Source organism: Pangasianodon hypophthalmus, chromosome 7, assembly GCF_027358585.1.
Source record: "Pangasianodon hypophthalmus isolate fPanHyp1 chromosome 7, fPanHyp1.pri, whole genome shotgun sequence".
NCBI lineage: Eukaryota > Metazoa > Chordata > Actinopteri > Siluriformes > Pangasiidae > Pangasianodon > Pangasianodon hypophthalmus.
The window spans coordinates 19,677,411-19,703,873 of record NC_069716.1 but is presented as its reverse complement, the minus strand read 5'-3'; the positions used below and the strand labels follow the sequence as shown (position 1 = coordinate 19,703,873).

The following is a 26,463-nucleotide window of genomic DNA, read 5'->3' as shown; positions in this document are numbered from 1 at the left end:
GTGGACACAAGTCTATGGCAGGGCACCATGCACACACACTCACACACTCATTCTCACACAAGAACAATTCACACAGCCAGTATACCTTCTGACATGTATTTGGGAGGTGAGAGAAAAGTGTGTTCCTGTTCCTGCTTTATATTTGAGCTCAAATGAGGCATGCCTGGACATTTGGTCCATTTTCATATTATATACAACATTTGCGCAGTAGTAATCAGATGGTGATACCATGATCACATGACTTTTATTGTGGCAGATGACAAATTAACAGCTAAAGCATTTTTATTCATAAATTGGTAATGACAGTTTGGTATACTGTTTAACTTACTTTCATTTGATTAAAATCATAAAACGCACTGTGTTTATGTTACTAAATCTCGCTCTGTATCAGTATCAGGCAGTATTTCTTCTTTTTAGGCCACTTTCTCCTCACTGTTACTACTCATCATCATCATCATATTAACAGCAGAAGCAACCATTTGCCAAGATAAGTAATAAATACAGGAAAACAAAATACACCCAAAAGACAGCACACTCAAAGCCTCTTTTTTCCAATTCATTTTCTGTCTATAGACTGCCATCTGCTGGTAATAAGATATAGTACATTGGATATGACACCCATAAATATACCTGTGTGCTCATACACATGAAAAAACTTAATCACTCAAAATATCAGCTACACTATATATTTTAGTATAAATCATATATGCTTATTATATTAGAGGAGTACAATAAATATATAGTGGAAGTTTTTTTTTTACCTCAGGTTTCTTCTTATTTTTCATAGATAATTTGATCAAAGTGAGTATTCCTATGTGTTGCTATGACTTCTGAAACATTGTCATATTTGCCAGTTTTAAGGTCTTTAAGAAGGCTGCATGGTCAACACGTGGTCTCTTGGTCAATGTTGAATATGAGGTAGCAGGTCTCCAGATGGTCGGTCCCTACCATGTGCTGGAACTGTGGCTGAAGGTCCTCTGGTTTCAAGCCGTTCACAAAATGTTCACTGATCTCTTCATAAAGTAAAGGACCAACATCCTCTGCAAAGTGAACAGAGAGAACAGACCTTATTTCACAACTGCAGCAAATCAACATCACATGTAAAATTATTCAAATTATTAATGACTTTGGGGCTCCCAAGTGGTGCAACAGGAAAGTGATCGCCCTACCATTCGAATCCCGAAAAGAACAAAACTGTCCATGCAAAAACACAAGAATTCAGAACATCATATAAAATCAACTGAAAAGACCAAACCAAAGCAAAGAGTCAATGTTTTTCATGACCTCCTCAGGGTCCAGACCTAATATATATATATATATATATATATATATATATATATATATAAAGGAAAAAAACAAAAAAACATTTGCATACTGACCAATATACTTCTCTCTCAGAGTCCTCACAGTGACCAGTGGACCACCGCTGTCTTTCAGCTCAAGAGAATCACCTCCTGAAAGGGTCTGCATGGCATTTCGAGCGCAGCTCACCACTTCAGCCAATTCGTCCTCGTCCTCAAAGTCATCTGGGTACTCAGTAGCATCCACATCTTCAGGGAGAACTGCAGCATATAGTGCACAAATTTAATTTAACATAAATTGAACATAACACCCTGGTTTTAAAATCAAAAATAAAGATGTGAAATGTTAAGACATATTCATACTATGATAGCCATGTTCCCCATCACCATGGTTACAGTATATCACGGTATTTGATTAGAACTTTTAGCAATTTGTTTTAGGAAAGGATTTAAAACTTGTGTGACAGTGGAACACTTCATGCTCAAGTAAAGTGATAATCAAATCTGGCACTTATATAATGTCAGCTTTATCCAGCAATGTTTGCATTGTACTGCATGTTCTTTTAGTTTTTCTTAGACCTGGCACACTGGACTCTTTGTTTCACTTGTGTTGGACCAGTCTGTCACCAAAAAGTACAATTGGTTTATGGGTGTCTGACACTTGTTGGTTCTTAAATGGTAGAATGCTAAGCATAGCTCATTTAAGTAGTCACATAATACTCAAACACACCTCATTTATTATTTAATTTCTTTTGAATATTTCCCAGTTCAATTCAGTTAATTGCCCCCTAGGTGTGTATGAGCGTGTGAATGTGTGTGTTTGTGTGTGACACCCTGTGATGGACTGGCATACCATCCAGGGTTTATATTCCTGCCTTATTCAGTGTTCCTGGTATAAACTTTGAATCCACAGTAAAAAAAAAAACCAGCTAAAGCAGTTAGTGAAGAGAGATAAACAAATATTTGAACATACTGACTCATCCCTAGATAAGCAGATAGCTCTAGAGTTTGCTCTGCTTTTGTAAATTTGATATGTTTGTTCTTTGAAACATAGGCTACCCTCTTTTTTAACCCTGTAGCATATCTCAAAGCTGTACTGCACCTGGAAATATTTGTTTGTGATTTTATTATCTCTACTAGTATACCCTAATGTCTGTTTCACATTTTCTCATTATGCTATACTGTCATACCTAGTTCATAAAGATGATAAACTCAGTACGAAAAGCTTAGATGCAAAGCAAATTACTTAGTGGGTGTCTCATGTGCAAATCACCTCCACTTACCATGCAGCTCTTCTGCAACTCCTGCATGCTCTAAACTAGAGGAAGAATTCTCCTTTGAATAATCTTCAATGGACGACATACTGTCATTTTCATCAAAGTCTTCTGAATATTCGGACTCGGTCCCTGCATGTGTCACCTCGTCCTCTACAATAACAGGTGCTTGGCCATGTTCTTCCATGTTCTCAGCTTCATGCAGATCAGGCACTTCAATACAAACAGTGTCGTTGCAGGTCAGTGTGACATCTTCACTCTCAGCAGGTATGGGATCAGCACTAACCTTTGTCAGTTCTGTCTCCTGATGCTGAATAAACAGTTCCAGATGTTCCTGCACACAGGACATGGCCAGGATGCAGCTAGCACTCGGTCTGTTCTCAGGAAGCAAGCACAGCATCTTCTCGATCAGTGTGTGAAGGTTATCCGAGTAGATAGCAGGCACTCGGCTGTATTCACCCTTTATAATCTTATAAAACAAACTCAGTAGATTCTTAGCAATAAAAGCTGGTTTAAGTGCACAAAGCTCATACAGTAAGCAGCCAAGGGCCCATATGTCAGATTTGGTGCTGTATGGAACGTCCTGGCACAGCTCAGGGCTGAGGAAGCTGGGTGTCCCTACGCACGTGGAGGCCATGTCCAGTGTGTGGTTCATGATCTTTGATATTCCAAAATCTCCCAACTTAATCATCCCCCTCTTTGTTAGCAGTACATTGGAGGGCTTAATATCTCTGTGCAGAATTCTTACTGAATGAATATAACTGACCGCCATGACAATCTGCACAAACCATTTCATTACTATAGGCTCTGAGAAATATTCTTCTGCCTTTCTGCCTTTAATCTGGTCATCCAGCGTCCCACCATCACAGTAATCCATAGCAATGCAGATGTGCTCTTTTGTTGGATCAAAGAAAGTGTTGCTCCATGTCACAATATGGGGGTGTCTCAGATTCCTCAGAATTTCAGCTTCTTGCAGTACGTTGTCTTTGGACTTTGTTTTTCGAGAGTTATCAACTTCTATTTTCTTCACAGCATAGAGCTTCTTTGTTTCTTTGTGTCTCATCAGCAAGACAACACCCGCTCCTCCTCTGCCAAGTTCAAGAATTTGCTCATATGCTTCCATGCCTTTATCCATCTCTAAAAGGTCTATTTCTCCAGCTAAGTTCATTACGTTCAAGTTCATTCATTAAGTTCATTAAACCACTGTCCTCTGTATGTCCATTCTGTCAGGCATTCTGATTAATCTGATCACCTAAATCTGTATAATAATAATAATGCTTTTATATCCATGAGTCACTCACTTTCAATTTTATATCCATGAGTCACTCACTTTCAAACCCTGTTACTAGGAGAGCTTGACATCTCTACACCTTTGCAAAAAAAAAAAAAATCCTTTTTTTAGTTAACGAGTTAGTTATGCTACAGATCAGCTCGCAGTTCTATCAATCCTGGCCTGATACAGGCTACAGGTTAGCTAAAGCTAACTCTAGCTATGCACTATCCTGTTCGTGGTGTGACTATCCCTTACTATTGAAAACACATTCAAGTTGCTTTTATTCATAAATAACACTCTTACAATACAACTAGATCGAGCTGAATGTAATTTAGCGTTGCTTTTCTAACTACCTTCTAACATAACTAGCTTACATCCATTACTGAAGTCACCTCCATCAACGGTTTGTTGTGGGTTTTGCGAACCATTTCCATGGCAACAGCGCGTGTGCTAACAAGCCGGTTTTTCATTGGTCCACAGAGAGGACACTGCAGTGACATCAGAAACAGCCCACTACTGCTGTGTCACAGTTTAATGAGTCAGAGCAATCGACTCAGAGTCGACTCTTTCGGCACCCAAACGGCTCATTTCCGATTTCTCCACAGCTGGTTGAAGTTGTTGGTCTTTGCCTCTTTATCACATAATTCTTTACTCTTACTCTGCATTCTGATTAACAGCATGAGCACTGCCTTTGTTAAAATCTATTTAAATATATTAAAAAAAAAAAAAAAAGTGCTACATATTTGGATTGGCAAAACAGAAGCATTAACAGTAAATAATGTATCTGCTGCAGCTGCTCTTAACTTTCATTAAATTGCATTTTGAAAAAGATTCCTGTCCATTTATTCTAATCGTTCATTTCATGAATATATTATTTAACACATATATTATTATAACAAAACAAAAAGCATTTGGACCCTCATGCTGACTCACATGAACATCAACAAACTCGCTAGAACCGACTCCAGAGAATCATTATTTTGTGTCAAACTAGATGAATTTCAAATTTCAGTTAAGGAATTATTAATGCAAAATACTGCTGGGTTTTCAGCAAAAGGGTGAAGGCATTTATTCCTTCTTTTTATTCATGCGAGGTGGCTCCCAACGTTCACCTAAAAGAGCCGAGTCAAAGAGTCGACTCGTTTGTGAACGACACACCACTAGTGTCAAAATAGTCCTGCTCCTGTGTTAGTACAGTGAAAATGAAAACGACACAACTTTATGCCAGCAAGGTTTTTATTTAATGTAAATTCAGTAACAAAAATCATTCAACAACAAAAAATTCCAATGGTGTATAAGATAATACAAAAAAAAACAACATAATATCACTTCTCATCTTCCTTTATGAATTTCTAACAGCCTTTTGTGTACACTCTGCAACAGATCTAATATATCTCCTCTATCCTCTTTGCACTTCTGTTGCACATCAAGTTTACTTATTTAACTTTAGTCACTGACTGAAACCTGGTGATCAAACTCTAGTAAAGTCTACAAGTGCTTCCATGATTGTGGTGTCAATTAGTGCTTGTGAGTCTTAAAAATTAATCGGTTTAAAATCATTTTTCAACATTAAATCTAAGAAATCATATTTAACCTTTCTAAAAATGTGTTTATCCATGCTTGGACATTAACAAGTTTCTAGTGATTAAATTAAAATGATTATTTTTCCTAAAAAAAAATAAAAAATAAATCTTCAGTAACCTTCAGGGTTGTAGCCTACTTAAAAAGTGATTTCATCTGTCAATATCATAATATCATTGAGGGGAAAAAAGAATTATCTTCAGTAAATTCAGATGATGCAACTTCCTGTTGTATGTGTGACTTCTATCTGTTTCATACAGGTGAATGTGTTCAGGTAACAGGATTGCATGAATGTTGTGGGACACAAATAAAATGTATATTGGAAAATTATGTTTCAAGGATGAGATGTTAAATGGATTCTGTATTAATGCAAAAAATAATAAGTATTTTAATGATTATATTTCAAGGGAAAGTGTAGTTATAGTGGACTGAGACAGAAAAATGCTGCTGTGTTGTAGATAGATTTATTAATGTTTTAAGTTATTATCTGAAACATGCACATAGCTTGTTGTCTTCACCTGTGCGTAAAATGTCTTTTACTTCGTGTACATTTTTGTAAATGTAATACATTGTGACACAAATGGCACACAAATCATGGAAACCTACGTTGCACAAATTCTCATTTTGACTGTGTCACGTTTTAGGTAACAGAATTCAATGACAACAGACAGAAACTGTGAAATAATTAATATAATTTGTAATAACAATGTACACTTTATAATTTATAAAAAAAGATAATAAAAGAAATATAATACAAGAAAACCATGATTTGCAAACCATGCTTATACCATCATTCTATGATATGTCTGTTGTAATATTCTTAACATAAGTACTACTTTAAAGCCATGGTTATCATGGTTTAGAGTATAACAACCACAATTACCATAAGATAACTATGTAAGCAAGGCAATGCTGCTCAGCGACTAAAGCACTGCAGAAGTGATTGGAAGGTTGTGAGTTTAAATCCCAGCACTACCAACCTGTCAGAGATGAGCTCTTGAGCACAGCTCTTAACCCTCACAAAATAATTTATTTGTACTGTACATTTATATGTCTAATGACAATACAAGTAGTCTTTTTAAATGTGTAATAACCATAGTCATCACAAAGCAACAAAATAAAATCATTACAGTAATATGGTTTAACATACAGTCAGCTTAACATACAGTTCATATTTTACTTTCAGTTCTCTCTTATCCATAATCTCCTGTTTCACTGGGGTATAAATATGACATGATACAAAGGCCAGATTCCCTCAGTGATTCATCAACATGGGGAAGATTAGAGAATACATGAATGAAATGAGTCAAAATTCACAAAACAGGCAATATAAAAATAGCTACATCCCTTAAAAATGTTCATATTCACTTTTATGGCAGTGATTAAGAAGCTTAAAACAGAGCTATAATGTTACCTGCCTGAAAGAAGATGCAAGTGTATTTTGATCCTACACACAGTGAGGAGGATGGTTAGAGAAGCAAAAAAATTCTCCAAGGATAACAGTTAAAGATTGCGTTTAGGTGGCGCCAAGTCTCTAAATCTAAAATTGCACACCACCTCCATGTGAACAAACTATGTGCAAGGTGTGCCATCTAACCATAAATATAAACATAAGTGGTAGTTCACCTACTGAAAAATCTAGCTTGTTCTAACCAGCTATCAAAACACAAGACATGCTGGTCCGGCTGGTATATCCTCTTTGCCCGTTGGTAAGCTATTTTCCAGTTTCCTTACTACTTCATTCAGTCATCTTCAGTAACCACTTTATCTTGAACAGGCTCATGGTGGATCTGGAGCCTGTCCCAGAAACACTAGACACTAAACATGCACACACACTTTCACAGACTAATTCACACTTGTGGCAATGTAGAGTAACCAATCCAACTACCACTAAATTTTTGGAAGGTGGGAGGAAAATCAAAGAACCCAGAAGAAACCCATGCGAACATGGGGAAAACCCCAGACAGATAGTAACCCAAGCTCAGGATTGAACTGAAGACCCTAGCACTGTGAGACAGCAATGCTACCCACTGCACCACCATGCCACCCTAACACCCTTATTTTTTACTTGCCTACTTATTATTTGTCTAAAGTAAATGTTAAAGATTGAGCTAATTGCCACACTGCTTTCTTATTATACAACTTGCATAAATTGTTGCACTACTAGCAGCAATTTAGAAGCGGGTTCCATCTACCAGCTTGACAAGCTGGGCCGGAGTTTTGGCAGCTAGTAGCTGGACAGACCAAGCTAGATTTTTCAGCGGGAATTTTTCAAAACATTCTGGGAACGTTGTTGAACGCTGAAACATTCTGAGAAAAGATCTCTTCTGGTTCCCATATGATTTTCCACAATTGTTTTGCTTGACAAAAAAAAAATTTTTTTTTTTGCTTTGTCATGCATTATGGTTCAGAGAATGTTATGCGTAACCTTCCTATAACTTACACATGATCTTGTGGTAACCCATGATGGTACGGAGAAAGTTTGCCTAATGTTCTGGTAACCTTTACTAAGTAGAACCTCTTGCGAACCTTGTGGTTACATTCAGAGAATGTTCCCGTAATGTTAGCAAAATTATTAATTGTTGGAACTGCAGAATACACCATCATGTCTGTAATGCAGTATATATATTCATTAGCATTCCCTTTTGATCTGCAAAATATTTTAAACTATTACTATTCTATTGTAAATTCCATGTAAATGTTTATATAAATGGGCCATCTACACCCAGAAGATTGTATACCAAAAATAAAGTGTAATGGCAACGGTTGAGATATTGTAAGAGAACATTATGGGAACGTTCATGGAATGTTATTTTGTAGTTATAACCAGTACATACCAGTTTGGTGAACATCTTGCTATGCGAGAATGAAAGAACATTACAGGAACGTTCCCAGAATGTTACTTTGTGGTTACAAAACATAGTACCTAAAAACAACCTTTGGGTAACGTTCCCTGTCAGTTGTCATATAACCATAAGAGAACTTTGTGTTTAAAATTTCCCTGAACATTTTGGGAACAACACTTTGTTAAAAAAAAAAAAAAAAAAGTTCCCAGAAGGTCATGAAATGGTTCCCTATAAATCACCAAAATGGAACCATATGCTAACGTTTGCTGGATAGTAAGTATCTAAAACTGTATTTTATACAATCCTGTATCTGTTTACTTATTATTTTTTATTATAGATGCTGCTAGTGAGCTTGTAAGCCATGTCACCTAAAAGATGTACTAATAATAGTAGCTAAAAAATGATGGTTTATCCAAAAAGTGGGATTCAGCAGCCACACTTGGCAACCCGGGTCAGGCCGGGGCTGAGGCGTGCTGTGTGTAGTGCTGCAGAGAGAAGTGTTAGCTAACTGCTAATAAAAATGCCACCAAAAGGAAAGGGTGGTAAGGGGGCAAAAGGTAGGATACGTATTATTATCACAGCATATCTTTAGAATTCATTAGCAACGAATTATTTATCGATGTACTCGATCTTTCACAAGCTAAAAGCCTTCAGAAACTCGAGATAAATCCTGGAGCTAGCAGGCTAGTTAGCTAGCTAAGCAGCTCGTGCAGAGTAGGACAGTGTTTTGTATTAGTTATATGGAAACTATGTAGTTAGCTAATTAAAGTTATACAGCTGTGACTTGTGGGTAGTAGAGTAGTAGATGTAGCATCATGAGAATTACAGGCAATAACAGATAGAGAGCTGTTTGAGCTGAGAAGGTGGCAGGTTATTTTAAAATTATAAACCCAGTTTGTGTGTAAGATGGTGAAATGTGTGCTGTGTAAGCAGGAGGTGCCTCGGACAGTGGAGACAGTGACAAGAAGGAGAAAGCTCAGAAAGGAGGCACTGCAGTAAAGGTAACTGTCACTACACTCACTGAACAGGTTATCTCCCATACAGTCCATGTGCACTAGGTGGAGGTGTACTGTTACTGACTTTTGTTGCTATACACACAGCATGTCAGTCATCCCTCTGTCCTGTCCATCCATTAAAAACTGAGCACCACTGACCAGATGTTGTTTGGGTGGTGGATCATGAGCACAGCAGTGACACTGAGACAGTAGTGTGTGGTGCCGAGTGAGCGATGTGTAAAGAAGACATAAATATCCAGCAAACAGCTCCCCTGTGCTCAGATTAACACAAATGCAAAACATGTGTCATCGTCTCAAACCATACACCTAGAATTGAAAGTGTAAGAATGTTGTGGAAATACACAGTGCTTAAAATCCCAAAATCAAAATTGGTGGATCAGAACTGACCCAATCTGCATCCAGTCAAATTCTCTCTAGAACACGTTAGTCCCGCCCCTGTAAACAAACTGAGTATCACTCTACAGTAGTAGTTTGTTAGCATCAGACATGGGTTGTTCATGTGCACCTTCCATTCTTCTTACAAACCATGCCTTGTGTGATGAAAAGATGGTTGGTTTGTTTTATGTGTTTCTGTGCTCATGTCTCCTCCGAAATCTTGATCTTGTCTTAACCATGTACGACCGCTGTGGACTGCACTAACTGTAATGCACTGAGAAGCAGTGTTTCATATACAGCTTTGATATACAGGTTTGCTAAGCCGCTGTTGAGTTTGGTTAGATTCGGCAGGAGGTGTTACGTATCTTGAATACTACTGGCTTCTGTGGAAATCAGCCAAGCCCTCGACACTCCCCCAGTGACTTCCTGTTTCAGAAGGAAATGCATCTGTGTACAGAATCAAATCACACCCCTCGTGCCATTTCAAGGACACTTTCACAATTCTACAGCAACTCTACAGTGCTTGATACACTTGTACACTACCATGTTAGTGTCACTACTGAGCTGAGAATGGTTCACCACTCAAATTATCAGCAGTGGTCATATGTGGTGCCTTTCCACCAATGGACAGGGGCAGCAGGAGACTAGCTAACTGTGTGTATAAATAGTAACTATATACCTAAAAAAGTGCACCTGTGCGTTGAGTGATTTAATGCTTTAGTCCATCTGATAGCTGGAAGTATGCTAATCAGTAAAACGGAAGATGAAATTTGATGTGCCGTTTCATTTTGTTCCTTCCAGGTGCGTCATATTCTTTGTGAGAAGCATGGAAAATGCATGGAGGCTATGGAGAAGCTGAAGTCTGGAGTGCGCTTTAGTGAAGTGGCATCACAGTACAGTGAAGACAAAGCTAGACAAGGGGTAAGGCTCATAAATTGCATCCCAGCCCTGATCATGACATCACAGTTCTAGGTAAATGTGTATCTGATATACATCAGGTATCCATACTGTCCATGAGCTGGAAAATCGGTCAAAAATCTTTTTAACAGTGTGTCATTTCTTTAAAATTAATAATCAAGTAAAAATCAAACACAAATCATGGTCAGTTAAATATGTGTTGAATGTTTAGTGAGAATCAGGTGAGCCTGTATCTTGTACAGGGTAAAATATTACACTTGATATCAGTTCCTCTGTCCACATTTCCTTTTATTGTATTCTTTCCTCTGGATTCTCAGAGGGAGGAGAAGTCATGTGATTCTGGGAGTAGTTGAAAAAATCGGGGGTTTTTATATTATTTGTAATTAAATTTGGCCTCTTGGGCTGAACACAGATAAGCGTTTCACGCATTCCTCATTGCATGGTTGCTTTTTTTTGCCATATCACATGCAGCAGTTTACCAAATGTTTTGGTTTGAAAGGTCAGTGGAAAACAGGGTCAACATTGAATTTATCTAACTGGGGAAAGGTTCATATCAAAACTTTGTTTTACTTTTGACAGGGTGACTTGGGCTGGATGACTCGAGGATCAATGGTGGGACCATTTCAGGAAGCTGCATTTGCGCTACCAGTCAGCACAATGGATAAGCCTGTATACACAGATCCGCCCGTGAAGACAAAGTTCGGGTACCATATCATCATGGTTGAAGGCAAAAAGTGACCCTTGTACCTGCGTAGGCCACATGGCTCATCCTGTGTTTGCTTTTTCACATTTTTTAAATGGTGTAAATATCAGTTAATAAAAATAAAACTGAAAAAAAAGAGTTTTTGGTGGATCTTTTTTTCTTCACATATTTATTATATAAACAAGTGTGTGAATGTGTGTGTGTGTGTGTGTGTGTGCATGGTGTGTTTGCTATAAACTGGTGTCTCAATATGGGTGTGTTCCTGTGCTCAGTGTGTCTTGGATAGGCTCTGGATCCACCACCACCCCCCTGACCAGGATAAAGTGGTTACTGAAGATGACTGAATTCATGAATTATGTATAACAGTCTACCTGGTGACTTGAAGGTGATCTGGCAGTGCTGAGTCAGCCATGGTGCCACCTAAGATTTCATTAGACTATGATGTTCCCACAACACCAGGATACGCCTCAGTAATGTTTTTCAGCATGTTTCTCGGCTTTAAATAAAGTCATCAAATAGTGGAAATTGCGTCAGAAAAATCGACGCATCGCACGCGCATTCAAAGCAGAGGGGAGATTCGAAACAAATGAGCAAGTCCACGTTGAGCCGCACGACGCTTTCCTGATTGGCTGAAAAATATGGAGTCAGATGACGTCAGATTTCCGGGTTTTGGTAGGACGTTGAGAGGTAACTCTCGGTCATTCTGGCAGACGAGGAGCCGGTGTTTCACTGAAGCTGCTCTGACCAACTGAAGGTAATATCATTCACAGAGCTGTTTAAGATATCTGTAAGGTCTTTTTTTATATGTAGTAGTAATACTAGTTATGTAAGAACCTGAAGGAGACTCAATATTGAGCAGGTTTGTGGGGTTTTTTTGTGGATGAGGAAGCGAACTAATGTGTCGTACATCCTAGCTAGCAAGGTTATTTACCGGCTACAATGTCAGGAGATGCTTCCTGAGAAAACTAAGGTCTGGAAAACCCTTTTTCATCTGAGTAAAACAATAATAAGTGATGGTAAATGATGCGGTTTGCCACTCTGAGAGGCAGGAATGCGGAAAGCATGGTGAGGCACTCATGTGATGATGGTGATGATGAAGATGATGATGATTATGATGATGATGATGATGTGTTGGTGCTTGTCTATGAAACAGAGCCATGCTGAAAGTGTTCACTGTAGTTATAGTGTGATTACAGAAGTCAGCATGTTTTACCAGCACATCCTGAAGCACACCACGCCATGATACCACCGGCATCACTGTATCTCTGAGTCATAACGGAAATCATTTGGTCCATTCCTAAGTAATGTGCTGCATTTTTCAGTTTTTTAAAATATGGGTGTGATGATGACTATTCAGCGGATAAATAACTTATCTGATGGAAGCACCTACTGTATTTAAGCTCCATTGTATGATATTTGTCCTCGAATTGTGCCATCGATGCCAGATAGCCTGGCTGGATGAGATGGCTTTAAATGATAAACCTTATTAACCTGCATTGAGGGTAATGGGATCCAAGTTTGAGCCTGTAAATCCAGATGAATGTGTCTGTGTGCATACTGGTGGTTGTGGTCGGTGTGGGGTGAGCTCAGAAGTGTCACATCATTGGTTCTCAACTCACACTTCCTCACTTGACCATGTGAAACATGGTTAAACATCCACAAGAGCAAATAAAAATGTCTAATTCTTACTTCGTAGCCTATTTAGTCAGATTATTCATTGTTTGGTCTTGCTTAGTTTTTTGTTTGTTACTCATCTGATGTGATGTGATGTGCATGAAGGTACATGCCTTGGATATATCACGGATATATCAGATTTCTGTAACAGTGTATGTACAGAAATGGTCCCTGATGAATTATTTATTGCAGCTTAGAAGGAGATATTTCAGAAGATTGAATGTAGTGAGGGGTTTTCGTTTTGGGCTTTTGATGTAAGATAAGATAAGACAGTGCTTTATTAATCTCACTGGAATTAATCCCAGTGTTACAGCAGCGACAAGGGACATTTCACAATAAAAGAAAAGACAAAAGGTAAAATTGCAACAAAAGGTAGTGTAGTTTCCTGTGCGTCTTAGATATTAAAACAACTTAGAGACACGGGACTCCTGTTTTGGATGGATCGCAATATCTGAAATGAGCACACAATGTCATCAAAATTTAGGGAAGAATTAAAGTTTAGATAGATAGAGAGAGAGAGTACCTTATTGATCCCTAAGAGAAATTTTAAAAATAAAACTGAAAAAGGCGACGTTGTTGCTGGATCATTCTTTTTACATTATCTTTTTTACATCATTCTTTTTACATTATTCATTATGTGTAGCTACTCGAAAGTGTGAATGTGTGCGTGCATGGTTTAGTAAACATTTGTAAAATGCACTAACATTGTTATATGCAAAAATATGAAAATGATATTTGTGCCAGTTCTGTATATGTGTATTGTAGTTCTGGCACAAACTCTCTGCAAGGGCATTTTAATATTTTTTAATATAACAATGGCAACATCGTCAACAATATCTAAATATTTTTACAGAATTAACGTTAAAAGATTGAATTATTCAACTTGTATAATCACAAGGACGTCTTGCATCAATAGAGAAAAATGTGTCTGTCTTTTTTTTTTTGTATTTAAATTAAAACAGTTTTTTTAAATGGAGATAGAACTAGAGTACACAGCCTTATCAGATCACTGAGAGCCTGTTCTGAGGTCACGATAGCCTGCAGCTCATCACTGTATACTCATCTTTATGAGGTGATGTTCAGATTTGCATAGACCTGGTTGCTCTTAGTGTTCAGTGCTCTGGGATGAATCTTTTACAAGACACACGTATGACTAATGATAAACCCTGCAGGTCTTATTCGTGCAGAGAAATGAATGCCCACTTTGTCACTGAAACAAAGTGTCACAGAGCTTCATTGTAGGTGCTTTTTCTCTAATTTGCTTTTTGTATGCTTTGTGATTCTGTCTTTGTTAGGTCACATTTTAAAAAAAGAGGAAGTGAGGCTCTGCAACTGTACAGCCACACGACTCGTATAATAGCACCGTACTAAAGAAACCTCACTCAGCTTTGGCCACCTCAGTCTCTAAACTCCCATGACTATGAAAATGGACCTGAGCAATGTCCTCCTGATCCCAGTCCACATGGTGGTATGGCTGTACTCAGTGGTGAGCTTCCTACCCTGGTACTTCCTAACGGGGGCCCAGGAGAAGATAACCCGGGCCAAGCGGCTCAAGGCCAAATCCACCAAAGGTCAAATAGAGGGACCATATCGCTCAGTGGACCACTTCGACTCCCTGGCTGTGATGGACTTCCCTGGAAAAGACACACTGGACAAACTGTTCGATCATGCTGTGCAGAGCTTTGGCAAGTCACAATGCCTGGGAACACGAACAGTTCTGAGTGAAGAGAATGAAACCCAGCCTGGTGGCAAGGTCTTCAAAAAGGTAGATGTTTACACACACATGCATTATCTAGGTCACATCTACAGGCATCAAATTTCATAACCGTCTTTCATAAAGTTTCCAGCTACCTAAAGAGTGGTTATCAGTAGAGATAGCACATTACCACTTTTTCTTTTCCAATAATGATACTAAAACCTTGAGTATCAGCTGATATCGATACCTGTCTGATATTTATTTCTTTAAAACCTACTAAGCTTTAAAATTATGTATATTTTTTGGAAGTACTTCACTTAAAAAAAGTATAGGAAAAAATACATAGCTAAAAACATGCTTTCTACAAAACTGCAGCTTTTATTTTATTCAGTTAAACACTGACCTACATGGCAAATAAGTATAATAAAGTATAAAGTATAAATGTAATAAAAATGAATCCCAAGATTTAATTTGTCCTTTTTTTCCCTCCATTATATGATCCACTTTTTTTTTTTTTTTTTTGCTGGCATTGACCTGATACCTATTCTGGGTATCGGATCAGTGCTGTCTCTAGTTTTCAGTTGTAGATGGCTAACAGAACTTTTTTTTTTTTTACTTATAGCTGATCTTGGGGGATTACAAGTGGATGACGTATCAGGAGCTGGATGTTGAAGTTACTCTCTTTGGCAGTGGCTTGGCAGCACTGGGCCAGCAGCCAAAAAATACCATTGCTATATTCTGTGAGACACGTGCTGAGTGGATGATCACAGCTCAGTCCTGCTTCAGACGCAATTTCCCATGTAAGGAGCAAATTTATTCTCTCTCATGCAAATTTAGCAAAAAATATAGCAGACTGCTGACATGCGTTAAAATTCAGTGCAAGAAATGGCCAGAAAGGAGAAGGCAGTCCTGTTACTGACTGAACTGTCTTCCTATGGAACACAGTGTTTCATTGTGCTATATAATTAATTAACAATTATTGAGATCTTGGTCATATTTTATATGATCGTTGCAGTGGTCACATTTTACGCAACTCTTGGAGAAGACGCTGTGGCCTTTGGACTAAATGAGTGTGGTGTGACTCACTTGGTCACTAGCATGGAGCTTCTGGAAACTAAATTAAAGGTGAATTATTCTGTTCTCTTCTCTCTGATTATCTCTGATTGTCTCATGCACAGAAATTCCACATACACAACTTTTTCTGAATAAATTAATTCTGGATGGTGCATTGATGTGATGTTAACCTTTTCTATGTTAACGGCACAGCAAGACACGCTATATGATGTTGTTTTGTTATTATGTAGAGCGTCCTTCCTCAAATCCCCAACCTAAGGCACATCATTTACGTGGACAACAAGAGTCTCAACACTGCAGGCTATCCAGAGAACATCCAGATTCACAGCATGCAGTCTGTAAAGGAGCTGGGAGCAAAGCCTGAAAACTGTAAGTGCAATTTGGTCAATAAACCAGCTACTTTAAGTATAGAATCATATACATAGTTATTCCAAAGCATCATATACTTAGACATTTCCTTTTTCCCTTTAAGCAATGTTGGCATTGGGTACAAGATTTAAGATCTAGCTGTTGTTGTATTTCAGTAGTTCCTTGAATTAACCTATTAACCTTCAGACTCTTTCCTGCACATTCTGCGGTAATTTGTGTTGAAACCCGTGTATATCAACCCCCTTACTGTCCATCTGAGAAAACACAATGCTTGTTTTATGTTGCAGTGAACAGGGAGATAGTCAGACCCGTCCCATCAGACTTGGCTGTCATCATGTACACCAGTGGCTCCACTGGACGACCCAAAGGAGTCGTGATTGTCCATAGCAATCTCATTGCAGGCATGACAGGCCAGTGTGAGAGGATCCCAGGCCTTGGGTGAGTAGAATGTACCATACAAGACCTTGCATATACTCATACAGAGTCAGTACAGTTTATTTTGAACGTGACTTTGTTTTGATAGATCCACGGACACGTACATAGCTTATTTGCCCTTGGCCCATGTGCTGGAGATGACTGCGGAGATCTCATGCGTAGCCTACGGCTGCAGGATTGGTTACTCCTCCCCGCAGACACTCTCTGATCAGGTAACACAGCCTCAAAATAAAGAACTAGTCTTTAACCTGCGATTAAAAAAATACTTTGAAGGAAGGTTGAAATAATACCTTTATTTTAATAATGGCTTATTTTTTATTTCTCTTCTTTTCTGTAGTCTACAAAAATTAAAAAGGGGAGTAAGGGCGACTGTACTGTCCTAAAGCCAACACTGATGGCAGCTGTACCAGTGAGTCTTACTATATTCTGTAATTATTACCTCAGTTTAACTTTATGATCATCATAATCCATTAATCACATACTTTTTGTCCACTAGGAAATAATGGACCGCATCAAGAAAAATGTCATGAGCAAAGTGCAGGAGATGAACGTTGTGCAGAGGAACCTGTTCAATCTGGCCTACAACTACAAGCTTGAGCAGATCAAGAATGGCTATGATGCTCCCCTTTGCAACATGTAAGAGATCGTGCATGTTTGTGTGACACTGAAGGAAATGTTTCTATGTTGATTCAGATTCATGGTGATTCTTTGTGTGTCTGTGTGTGTGTAGGCTGTTTAAGAAGGTGAGGGCTCTGCTGGGAGGAAATGTGCGAATGATGTTGTCAGGAGGGGCTCCTCTCTCCTCTTCCACGCAGCGCTTCATGAACATCTGTTTCTGCTGCCCTGTGGGTCAGGGTTACGGCCTCACTGAGACCTGTGGAGCAGGCACGATCACTGAGGGTGAGAAGATCCTGACAGGGAGAATGAGACACATAACCACTTTATATCTGTATATTAATCCGTTATCAAAACAAATGCAGTTTTCTTCAGTTATATTTCTTTAATATCTTCATTAAGTTAGAAGAGTAATAGAACAATTAGACCCTCATTTACCCTGCATTAAATCAGGATTAAGCGTTGTTACTACACTGTGATCCAGATATCATCTGAATGAAATATATGGCTCGACTAATTCAACAAACGTTAGGCAAACAGGATGATGAGTTTTTAGTTTCATACAAGTGTTTCTCAACAGCTACAATTTTCAGTTTTAAAAAAGATTCTTGGAAAATATATCAAGTGATTAACATTATAGACTATATTATATTTTTCATAGCTGATGAAAGTTGGACTCACTTTTGTATAGTACAGTCCTAGACAAAATATCTGAAAAGACAGATTTTTTATAAATTATGCTGAATGCCCAATTAATAATTTTATCCCCGATTTTCTTGTCACAGCCTAATTTAGAGGATCTACAAAATCACCCCCATCCCCCACCACCCACATACCTAAATGGTTGTTTAAATGGAACAGCCAAAATAATAAAAAAAAAACACAACATGATTCTTGGCAACACACAATATAAAACTACCTACTGTATGTTTGTTTGCATTATACCTCCTGTTCTCTTTGCAGAACAGGCAATCCTTGCCGCCTAAGCCTCCGCAATCATTCATTCCTGCACATTGTCTTTTTTCCTCTTTTTCTTGTTTTTGTACAAAATTGTGCATAAACAACCAACCCAGGCTCCATATTGACATAGTTAGTTGACAGACAGCTCTTGTGTTTATTTCCTTTTTGTAACGCTTCGTTGGGGATCTCGCCATTGTGTAGTGTGCACACCAATATGTCCTCAAAACAACAGATAGCAAGTGATAAATGTAATGGAGTGTGAGCAGTACAGCGGTTCTGAGATTTTGAAAGTTGTGCAATGTCCACTAGAGATTAGTTCGAATGAAGGATTTGCTTTCCCCCAGTGATTGCATCTTAAAATAATGTACTTTCTTCAGGAAAGGTGCAACTCACATGCCTGACACCTTCTCTCCAAAGTTTTTTTTTTTAAATGAAACTGTTAACTTGTGTTATCATGACTCTGTTTCTCTTGGCTTGCAGTGACGGACTACAGCACAGGAAGAGTCGGGGCTCCTCTCATTTGCTGTGAGGTTAAAGTCCGAGACTGGGCAGAAGGTCAGTGGATGATATGGAGGAACATACAGTACTGTGCAAAAGTCTTAGGCACACTATTGTTTTAGAACAAACTCTGTTATAGATTTTTTACTTTATGACTTCTACATTATTGATTCAGTACAAAAACATTTGAGAATTCCAAACATTAGTTTTCCAGTATAAAATTAAATATTACAGAAAAATGTTTGTATGTCAGTAAAGAAAGCAACATATTACATAAGAAACCACTTTTCAGACAAAAACACATAATGAAGGCTGCTGGGTTTTGCTGCAAACATAAGAAGCAAGTGTGACAGTCAAAGTCTCCAGAAGAACTGTGACTGGTTCTGCAAGATGCTCAGTAAAACTTACAGCTAATTTCCTTATAAAACTGCACAAATTGTACCTGAGACTACTAAATATTTTTTTTAAAGCAAAGACTTGTCACACCAGATATTGACTGCGCTTTATAGTATTATTTTTAATGTGGAACATTTAATTTCATTATATTTGAAGGCATGTTTGCTCTACAGCATTTCTTTGCATGTGCCTAAGACTTTTGCACAGTACTGTACCTGTCGTGTTTATCCCAGTGTGGTTCAGCTCTTAGTTCATTATGAAGCCGCTAATGAGTTTAGAAGAGTGTAGAAAATGCTCAACTGACAAAAATGTTCTTGAGGGTCCTAAAGTAAAATGTATTCTCTTTCATCCAGGTGGCTATACAAAGCTGGACAAGCCTCATCCACGAGGAGAGATTATGATTGGTGGTCCAAACGTGACCATGGGCTACTACAAGTATGACAACAGTACCAGTGAGGATTTCTTTGTGGATGAAAATGGACAGCATTGGTTTTGCACTGGAGATATAGGAGAGATTCACCCTGATGGCTGTCTCCAGATTGTGGGTGTGTGTCTACACTGGTCTTTATAATGGATAAAGGCTCATTTGTCCAGAAATGTTAATGTTGCTTACCAGTAATGGTGGTAGTGCTAATATAGCCCATTAGACAAGTGTGTTCTTAGACACTACTGGTTATTAGCATTACTCAGTGAAGCATTTTTTTCTGCTACCCATTTCATTGGTCATTTTCGTACCTCTAATAATTAGATCGTAAGAAGGACCTTGTGAAACTGCAGGCTGGAGAATATGTGTCTTTGGGTAAAGTTGAGTCAGCACTGAAGAACTGCTCCCTCATTGACAACATCTGCGCATACGCTAACAGGTGGGTTAACTAAACATCTGCACAAGCAGTATGAAATGTGAAAAACAGAGCTGCTGCTATTTCTAAAGAAGAGCCACAGTTTATAGGCTGCTGTTTTCTATTTGCTCTCCAGTGACCAGAACTATGTGATCAGCTTTGTGGTACCAAACCAAAAGAACCTGACTGCTCTGGCTCATCAGAAGGGTATCACTGGCACATGGATGGACATCTGCAACCATCCAGTTATGGAGATGGAAGTCTTGAGGGAAATTAAAGAAGTTGCCACTTCAAGTATGTTTTTTTCTTTTTTAATAATTATTTATTATTATTATTTCTGCAACGACTATAACATAAGTTTTTTGACTAATTCAAAGAATCATATCACCCTGTACAATGTGTCCCAGAAATAATAGTGTAAAAAGTGAGCGATTTTCAAAAATGCAGCATGCCTCGCTCTTATTTTTCTGTTTTGCAAAAGGCCTTCACATGACATTGTGCCGTTGATAGTAGAGGCTCTCCTTAGTTCTACCTTGAAATTCTGATATGCTTTAATATAAATAATTCAGTGGCCTCTGATCATGTAGATATATCATAACTTAAAATCTCCCATTAAGGATAAACTAATTAATCACCCTTCAGGATTATTATTATTATTATTATTATTATTATTATTACCAGTCAGCACTAAATAATGCCTTCATTATGCCTGTGTTTTACATATAGTGTAATCATGTGTACAGTAAATTATGTAATCAAGTAAATTTTGCTTTGTCAATTTAGACTATGGAAGATATTGATAAGATAAGGAAGACAAATCCTCTAATTTTATGAGTACACTGACATATACAAATGATTGTTCCAAGTAATTTATTAGAGCCAGTCCTAAGTTGCACAATGTCCACATTCCCACATTCTCTATTCTCTCAACTTTAGCTTCTGTTTGCGTTTAGTACTATTCAGCTGTGTTTGGTGCACAAACATGGAAGAAAACCTGGCAACAGCTATCTATTTCATAGCACAAAACCTTAACGTGTATACCGTTTTCAGCAGCTGCACCATGTACACCCATCTGCGATAACAATAGCGTTTGCTGCCCACAAGAGACAAACTCGGAGTGAAAATGTATCAGAATGCAGGTTTTGTTGTTTGCTCTTGAAGCAGCATATAAAATTTCATAAATTTGATTTGACAATAAACCACAGCTGAACCACAGTGATTCATGGCACACGTATGCTCATTAAATCCTGAGTGGTTTTTTCCCCACCTACAGGCAGTTCACTAAATCTGGGATTAAAATTATTATTGAGAAATAACATCAAATAAAAAGCAATTGATATTTGAAATCATACTAATTATAGATGGTAATGAAATTGAAGACATTGTGGATTGTTTCAGTAACTACATTATTACTCCTGGGACACGCTGTAGAGAGTTTTCTTCTGCTGTTTATTCCTTTCCACTCATGCCATTACTCATATTATTTTTGTGTGATTGTAGTTAAACTGCAGCGCTTCGAGATCCCAATAAAAGTTCACCTGAGTCCAGACCCATGGACTCCTGAAACCGGCTTGGTCACAGATGCGTTTAAACTGAAGAGGAAGGAGCTGAAGAACCACTATCTCCACGACATTGAGCGAATGTACGGTCGCAAATAAAACCAGACAAATACTATCAATTGTCATCATTCTGCTGCCGTCCTGCTCATGCTGCATATGTATACATGTTTAGAAACATTTTGCTGTAACTACATGTTATCGCTTAGTGTGTCACACACATGTCCTGAGAATCTGTTGTGCTGTTCTGTTTCCAAACTATTGCTCATAATACTGTAGATAATATCAGCAGATCTGTAAGAGTCTATCCAGAGCTCTAGTCTCTTTGCTGTAGAATAGTTCACTTAGCTGTGTGGCATGAGACTCAGTTAATGGGACAACATTCAAACTTACACAACAAAAAAACGACAACGACTCACGCAAGGTTCTCAACTATATAATTGCTTTTAAAATGCCATCACATTCAGCTATTTGTATTTTTGTAAAAAAAAAAAAAAAATGATCAGTTTGTATTTTCATCTTTCTAATACACTTGTAAAGAATCTGAAGGCGAAACCCAGTCGTTAGATACGAGACGAGGTCGTCACTGTACAGAGAGGCTGTACTTCCTTTGTGAAGTGAGCAGCGTATGGTGATCTCTTTGTGCCTTCCGAGCGGTCTTTTTTTCAATAACAGTGAGCTCCTGTCAGGAACTACGCACGTCCACTGATGATGGTGTAATATATTACTCGAAAGGATTTACAATGGCTCCATGACTGATCGATTATCGTTCTTTATGTGTGACTTTCCGATTTTTTTGTTTTGTTTTGTTTTGTGTGCACTAAGTGGTTTTTCAAATGTTAATATTGTGCTAATTTATTGACTGACCTTGTACTTTTGGAAGGACTCAGGACTGTAAAATTGTAGCTGGCAGTTATGAAGGGAAACCGTTTTAACATTTTAGCAAATGTTTATCTGTAAAAGCAACCGCTGCTGAAGCTCACCATGTTTAATCAGTTCCCACTGCGGTCTGTAGAATATATTTGACAATGTTTAGTGACTAGATTACTGACTTGAGCATTTAGATTGGGCTTTTGTCTTCGGAAATATTTTCCATGTTTTGTTCAAATTTGTTCAATTGTTCGTTCGTTAGTAGACACTGCCTAGTTTTTTTTTTTTTGCACTATAATTTATTTGAGTTGCTGCTTCAGAAAATGCAGACTTTCATTTGAAGATTATCCTGACACCAATCTCCTTACCAAATATTTAATTACTATTGAGAAAAGTATTGTTCATTTGCACTGCTGCAATGTTTAATTTAAGTGTGTTAAATGTGTTTTTATGCCATTATTTAAAAAAAAAAAAAAAAAAAAACAGCTACTGTACCAATCAAGACTTTGTTGTTTGAAATGGATTGGATTGTGTGTTCTCCCTTCTGGAAGGATATTATCTTTAAAAAAAAATTTAAAAAGATTTCAAGACTTCATTTTATTTTTCCATCAAGCCTCAGGGTCCCAACTTAATTGTATGTAATGGACCATTTTAAAATGTGAACGTCAGAGGATCCCGTGCATTTGCTTGAATGTTTCATGACGCTCTTATTTATTCAATTTTGTGAACCACATTCTATATGTAATATACATTGTGATAATTAAATTGTTTTCTACAGAGTACATATTGTCCACTGTGTGATTTTGTAACAAATGTTTCATTTCTAAAACGCTTTAAAATAGTAAACATTACACTAGCCATGGAAGTAACAGTCACTCAGATCTTCCACAATGGCCATTGTTTTGAAGTATTTTCATACAAACAGGACATGTAGAGTGGGAAGCCGTGATCATTCAGCTTGCCCAATCTTGGAAGCGAAAACAGTCACTTGCGATTTTCCACACTGGCTGGTCGCTGTTTGTGGATGCCTGAGCCGTTAACAGGAAATTCTGGTTGAAATATCTCTGTTTGCTCCCGTCAAACTTGACCGTGCCCGCAGTGACAACCAGCAATGTTGTCTGGCCTTGAGTCGCTTGTTCTGAAATATGGAAATAAAGGTTTTCAACACTCTGGTTAAACAAATTATCTATTGAATGTTACACTCCTACAATACTACACGTATAATTGATAAAACTGAATTTTAAATCAGCCTGATCCTTTATGCTCTTGTGTACATACCTCTTAAACGCTACTTACACGCACCGTCCATTTTAATAGGAACACATGTACACCTGCTAATTCATGCAATTTTGTGATCAGCCAACCATGTGGGAGCAGTGCAATGCATGAAATTATGCAGACATGGTCCCTAATCTAAATCCAGAATGATCTGTTCTCTGGATTACTACCTGTGTCTGTTTCCATCTGATAATGTTCGAGGGGTTCTGTCAAGGTTGTCGAAGGGTCACTAATGTTAGCAATAAAAACTACCAGAAGCAACAACAGATGAGTTCTGATTTGCATTTTACTATGCACTTATTTTTCCGTAAAAAGGCAAAAAGCAGCCGAGCAAACTCAGCTATATATAATGGAATTATCATCAGACAACTACTGTGCCATACTGTCCAAGAGAATAAGTGATTTTAGATAGGGTTTTTATCAAAATGATGTCTAATTCAAGTCACAACTATGTTTGACCTACACACTGCATTATTTCTAGCTCCACCCACATGACCCAGTTTTTTATGTTCGATACCTGGCCAAAAGGCAACAGAACACAAGTACTTATTGATGGTAGAGGTCACCTGGCAACAGAAATAATGACCAGATATGGTATAACAGTTTGTTACACTGTGTAGAGGCAAATAAAAACAGTGCGGGCTGAAGGTAAGCTGTCCTGTAACGATGCCACAGCCACAATGCACCTACCATGGACAGGCTGGCAGTCGAGTGTGTGCACCTGAAATTCACTTGAGGGAAGAGACTCGAAAAATTCTCCAAGTGCATCCTGTCCTGAAACATTATTCCCGTTCCACACCAGTGTCGCTTTATCCAGGTAAAGTCTCGTCAGGTTCTGAAACAGGCATAAGGCATTTTAGGTCATATATATATATATGAGACTGATGACAATCCACATTATCACGTGGGTAAAAAAACAGGAACAGAGAGACAGTGACAGATGGAAATACATCAGTATTTTGAAAATGTCATATATATGAGATTGATGACAATCCACATTATCATGTGACACAGGGCTGTCACAGTGAGTCACGGAGAATGATCCCCTTGACTTTTTCAAAATACTGATTAAAATGCATTTCTGTCTATCACTGTCTCCCTGTTCCCGTTTTTTTTAACCCAGTTAAATTCCTTACTACTGTGGTTCTCATCCGTTTTATGTTCTACTGCAACTCCACACAAATTTCACAACCACCTCCCTCTGTGCTCCCCTTAAAATCATAGTACAGTAACCTCAATTTCTCCATGTAGGTGACACAGACTGCACTGCAAACCCATTGGCTGTGTAATCCGTTACTGCTGTAAAGACATTACATACTCTGATCTCTGCTGTCACTCCTAGTATGCTCTTAATTTTATCATACACAATGGTTATCAAATGCACAGCATTACTGACCAGAACTAAACAAAATAACTATATATTTTTGACTAAGCAGCTTAAAAAATTTTTCTAAGAAAGGACAACAATTGGGGAATTTTATTTTTTTTTTATTAAATATACACAGAGACCTTTATATAAAAATGTTGTAAAACATTTCCTTTTAATTTAACCACCAGCTTGTGTGTGCGTTTTCTTTGTTTTGTTTTGTTTTTTTCCTCTCTCTTTTAAATTAACATTGTGATACCACAAAACCATGATATTTTAGTCTAGGTTATACACTCCAAAATGGCAAATAATAAGCTTTTAATGGTCTTAATACAAATCATTGGTCAGAAAATGAGCAAGAATTAAACAAATGCACTCCTGAGACCTCCTGAGCCACCTTTTGCTCATTTACTTTTGCTGTTTGGGGAAGAGCTAGAAACAAGGAAATTCATTTATATAGTCTTCTTGTACACAAAGGTAAAATCATGATAATGATTAAAATGTTTGATGTAAAATTCAAAATAACACGTCTGGGTGTACAGAATTTTCCAAAAATATCGTCTGGGATTTTGTTTTTCTTAAAAGATTAATTTGAAAAACTTAAAACTTAAAAACTTAAAAGTGATTATTTGGTGATCTGCCACACCTGATGCAGCCCATCAAGGGGCCACAAGGCTCAAACATTTAGAGAAATCAGAAGGAAAAGCTATCCCATATTAACGTCCTTTATCTATTTGTTTAATTCTTGCCAATTTCCTGACCAGTGATTTGTTGGTAAGACCATTAAAAGCTTAACATTTTTGGCTTAGCTCTTTTTTTCTTGCCCATGGAGTGTACTACAGTGAAAATGTCACACTGTAACACCCCTAATCCTCGTGTAATAAGATTTAACTATGAATATGTATTATACGCACTCTTCTTTTCTTGTCCATGCAGTCATAGTAAATGTTGACAAACTCCTCGGAGTATCTGCACGACTGATCCACGTGAGTCCTGAAGTCCTGTTGATGGGGGGAAATATCAGTTTAATGTTGGTTACTAGTATAAAACTGGACCTTAATAGTTTCCTAGTTACTAGTTAGTAGCATTTGAGAGGGAAAAAAGGTTCAACTTACAACTGTTGAAGCCATACTGATGAATTTCTCTCTGTGTGTTTGCTCTCTTAAGATGTACTTACTGAAACAAATTCGACAAAACTAGCTACCCCAGTGTATAAACAAAATCCAGTCTTGACCAATTATACACAATAGTTTATATATTTCTTACAGTACCAAAAGAAACACCAAACCCGCTGCTCTGTTGAGAATTCCCTCAAATGTGTGTTCCTGTAAACGTCGTCCGTGTAGTCTTACTCCCGATATTTTAGTTCCCACTTGATTATGAGCAGCTATTTATTATTTTAAAATATAGTAACTGATATTTTATATTTAACGCCAATTGCTTATGTATAGATGATATAGTATCTGTATTGATGTTGATGTTCATTAAAATATAATATTAAAATTTCATAATACTTTTAATTTGAAATCTTGATTGTTTCCATGCCGGAT

At 37.7% G+C, this 26,463-nt stretch overlaps 4 protein-coding genes across 4 annotated transcripts; 2 read left to right on the top strand and 2 right to left on the bottom strand.

The window, feature by feature from the left end:
- Positions 1 to 225: 225 nt before the first annotated feature.
- On the bottom strand, positions 226 to 4,317 carry nek12 (NIMA-related kinase 12). Its single transcript, XM_026917505.3, has 3 exons — positions 2,585 to 4,317; positions 1,380 to 1,562; positions 226 to 1,040 (listed from the first exon to the last, which is right to left on the bottom strand). Exons 1-3 carry the CDS (start codon positions 3,756 to 3,758, stop codon positions 883 to 885), a joined length of 1,515 nt encoding a protein of 504 aa, XP_026773306.3. The 5' UTR covers positions 3,759 to 4,317; the 3' UTR covers positions 226 to 882.
- Positions 4,318 to 8,690: 4,373 nt separating this feature from the next.
- On the top strand, positions 8,691 to 11,425 carry pin4 (protein (peptidylprolyl cis/trans isomerase) NIMA-interacting, 4 (parvulin)). Its single transcript, XM_026918253.3, has 4 exons — positions 8,691 to 8,832; positions 9,209 to 9,276; positions 10,468 to 10,587; positions 11,164 to 11,425. Exons 1-4 carry the CDS (start codon positions 8,796 to 8,798, stop codon positions 11,320 to 11,322), a joined length of 384 nt encoding a protein of 127 aa, XP_026774054.1. The 5' UTR covers positions 8,691 to 8,795; the 3' UTR covers positions 11,323 to 11,425.
- A 473-nt stretch (positions 11,426 to 11,898) lies between these two features.
- acsl4a (acyl-CoA synthetase long chain family member 4a) lies at positions 11,899 to 23,051 on the top strand. The gene is made up of 15 exons (XM_026917786.3): positions 11,899 to 12,041; positions 14,257 to 14,726; positions 15,280 to 15,457; positions 15,673 to 15,782; positions 15,962 to 16,100; positions 16,388 to 16,538; positions 16,624 to 16,747; positions 16,873 to 16,944; positions 17,032 to 17,171; positions 17,266 to 17,435; positions 18,591 to 18,665; positions 19,358 to 19,549; positions 19,753 to 19,867; positions 19,980 to 20,137; positions 21,344 to 23,051. Exons 2-15 carry the CDS (start codon positions 14,376 to 14,378, stop codon positions 21,499 to 21,501), a joined length of 2,133 nt encoding a protein of 710 aa, XP_026773587.1. The 5' UTR covers positions 11,899 to 12,041; positions 14,257 to 14,375; the 3' UTR covers positions 21,502 to 23,051.
- Positions 21,889 to 26,260, bottom strand: nxt2 (nuclear transport factor 2-like export factor 2). Its single transcript, XM_026917790.3, has 5 exons — positions 26,185 to 26,260; positions 26,029 to 26,089; positions 25,828 to 25,914; positions 24,238 to 24,382; positions 21,889 to 23,407 (listed from the first exon to the last, which is right to left on the bottom strand). The coding sequence occupies exons 2-5, from the start codon at positions 26,041 to 26,043 to the stop codon at positions 23,223 to 23,225; spliced, it is 432 nt and encodes a 143-aa protein (XP_026773591.1). The 5' UTR covers positions 26,044 to 26,089; positions 26,185 to 26,260; the 3' UTR covers positions 21,889 to 23,222.
- Between the last annotated feature and the right edge of the window lie 203 nt (positions 26,261 to 26,463).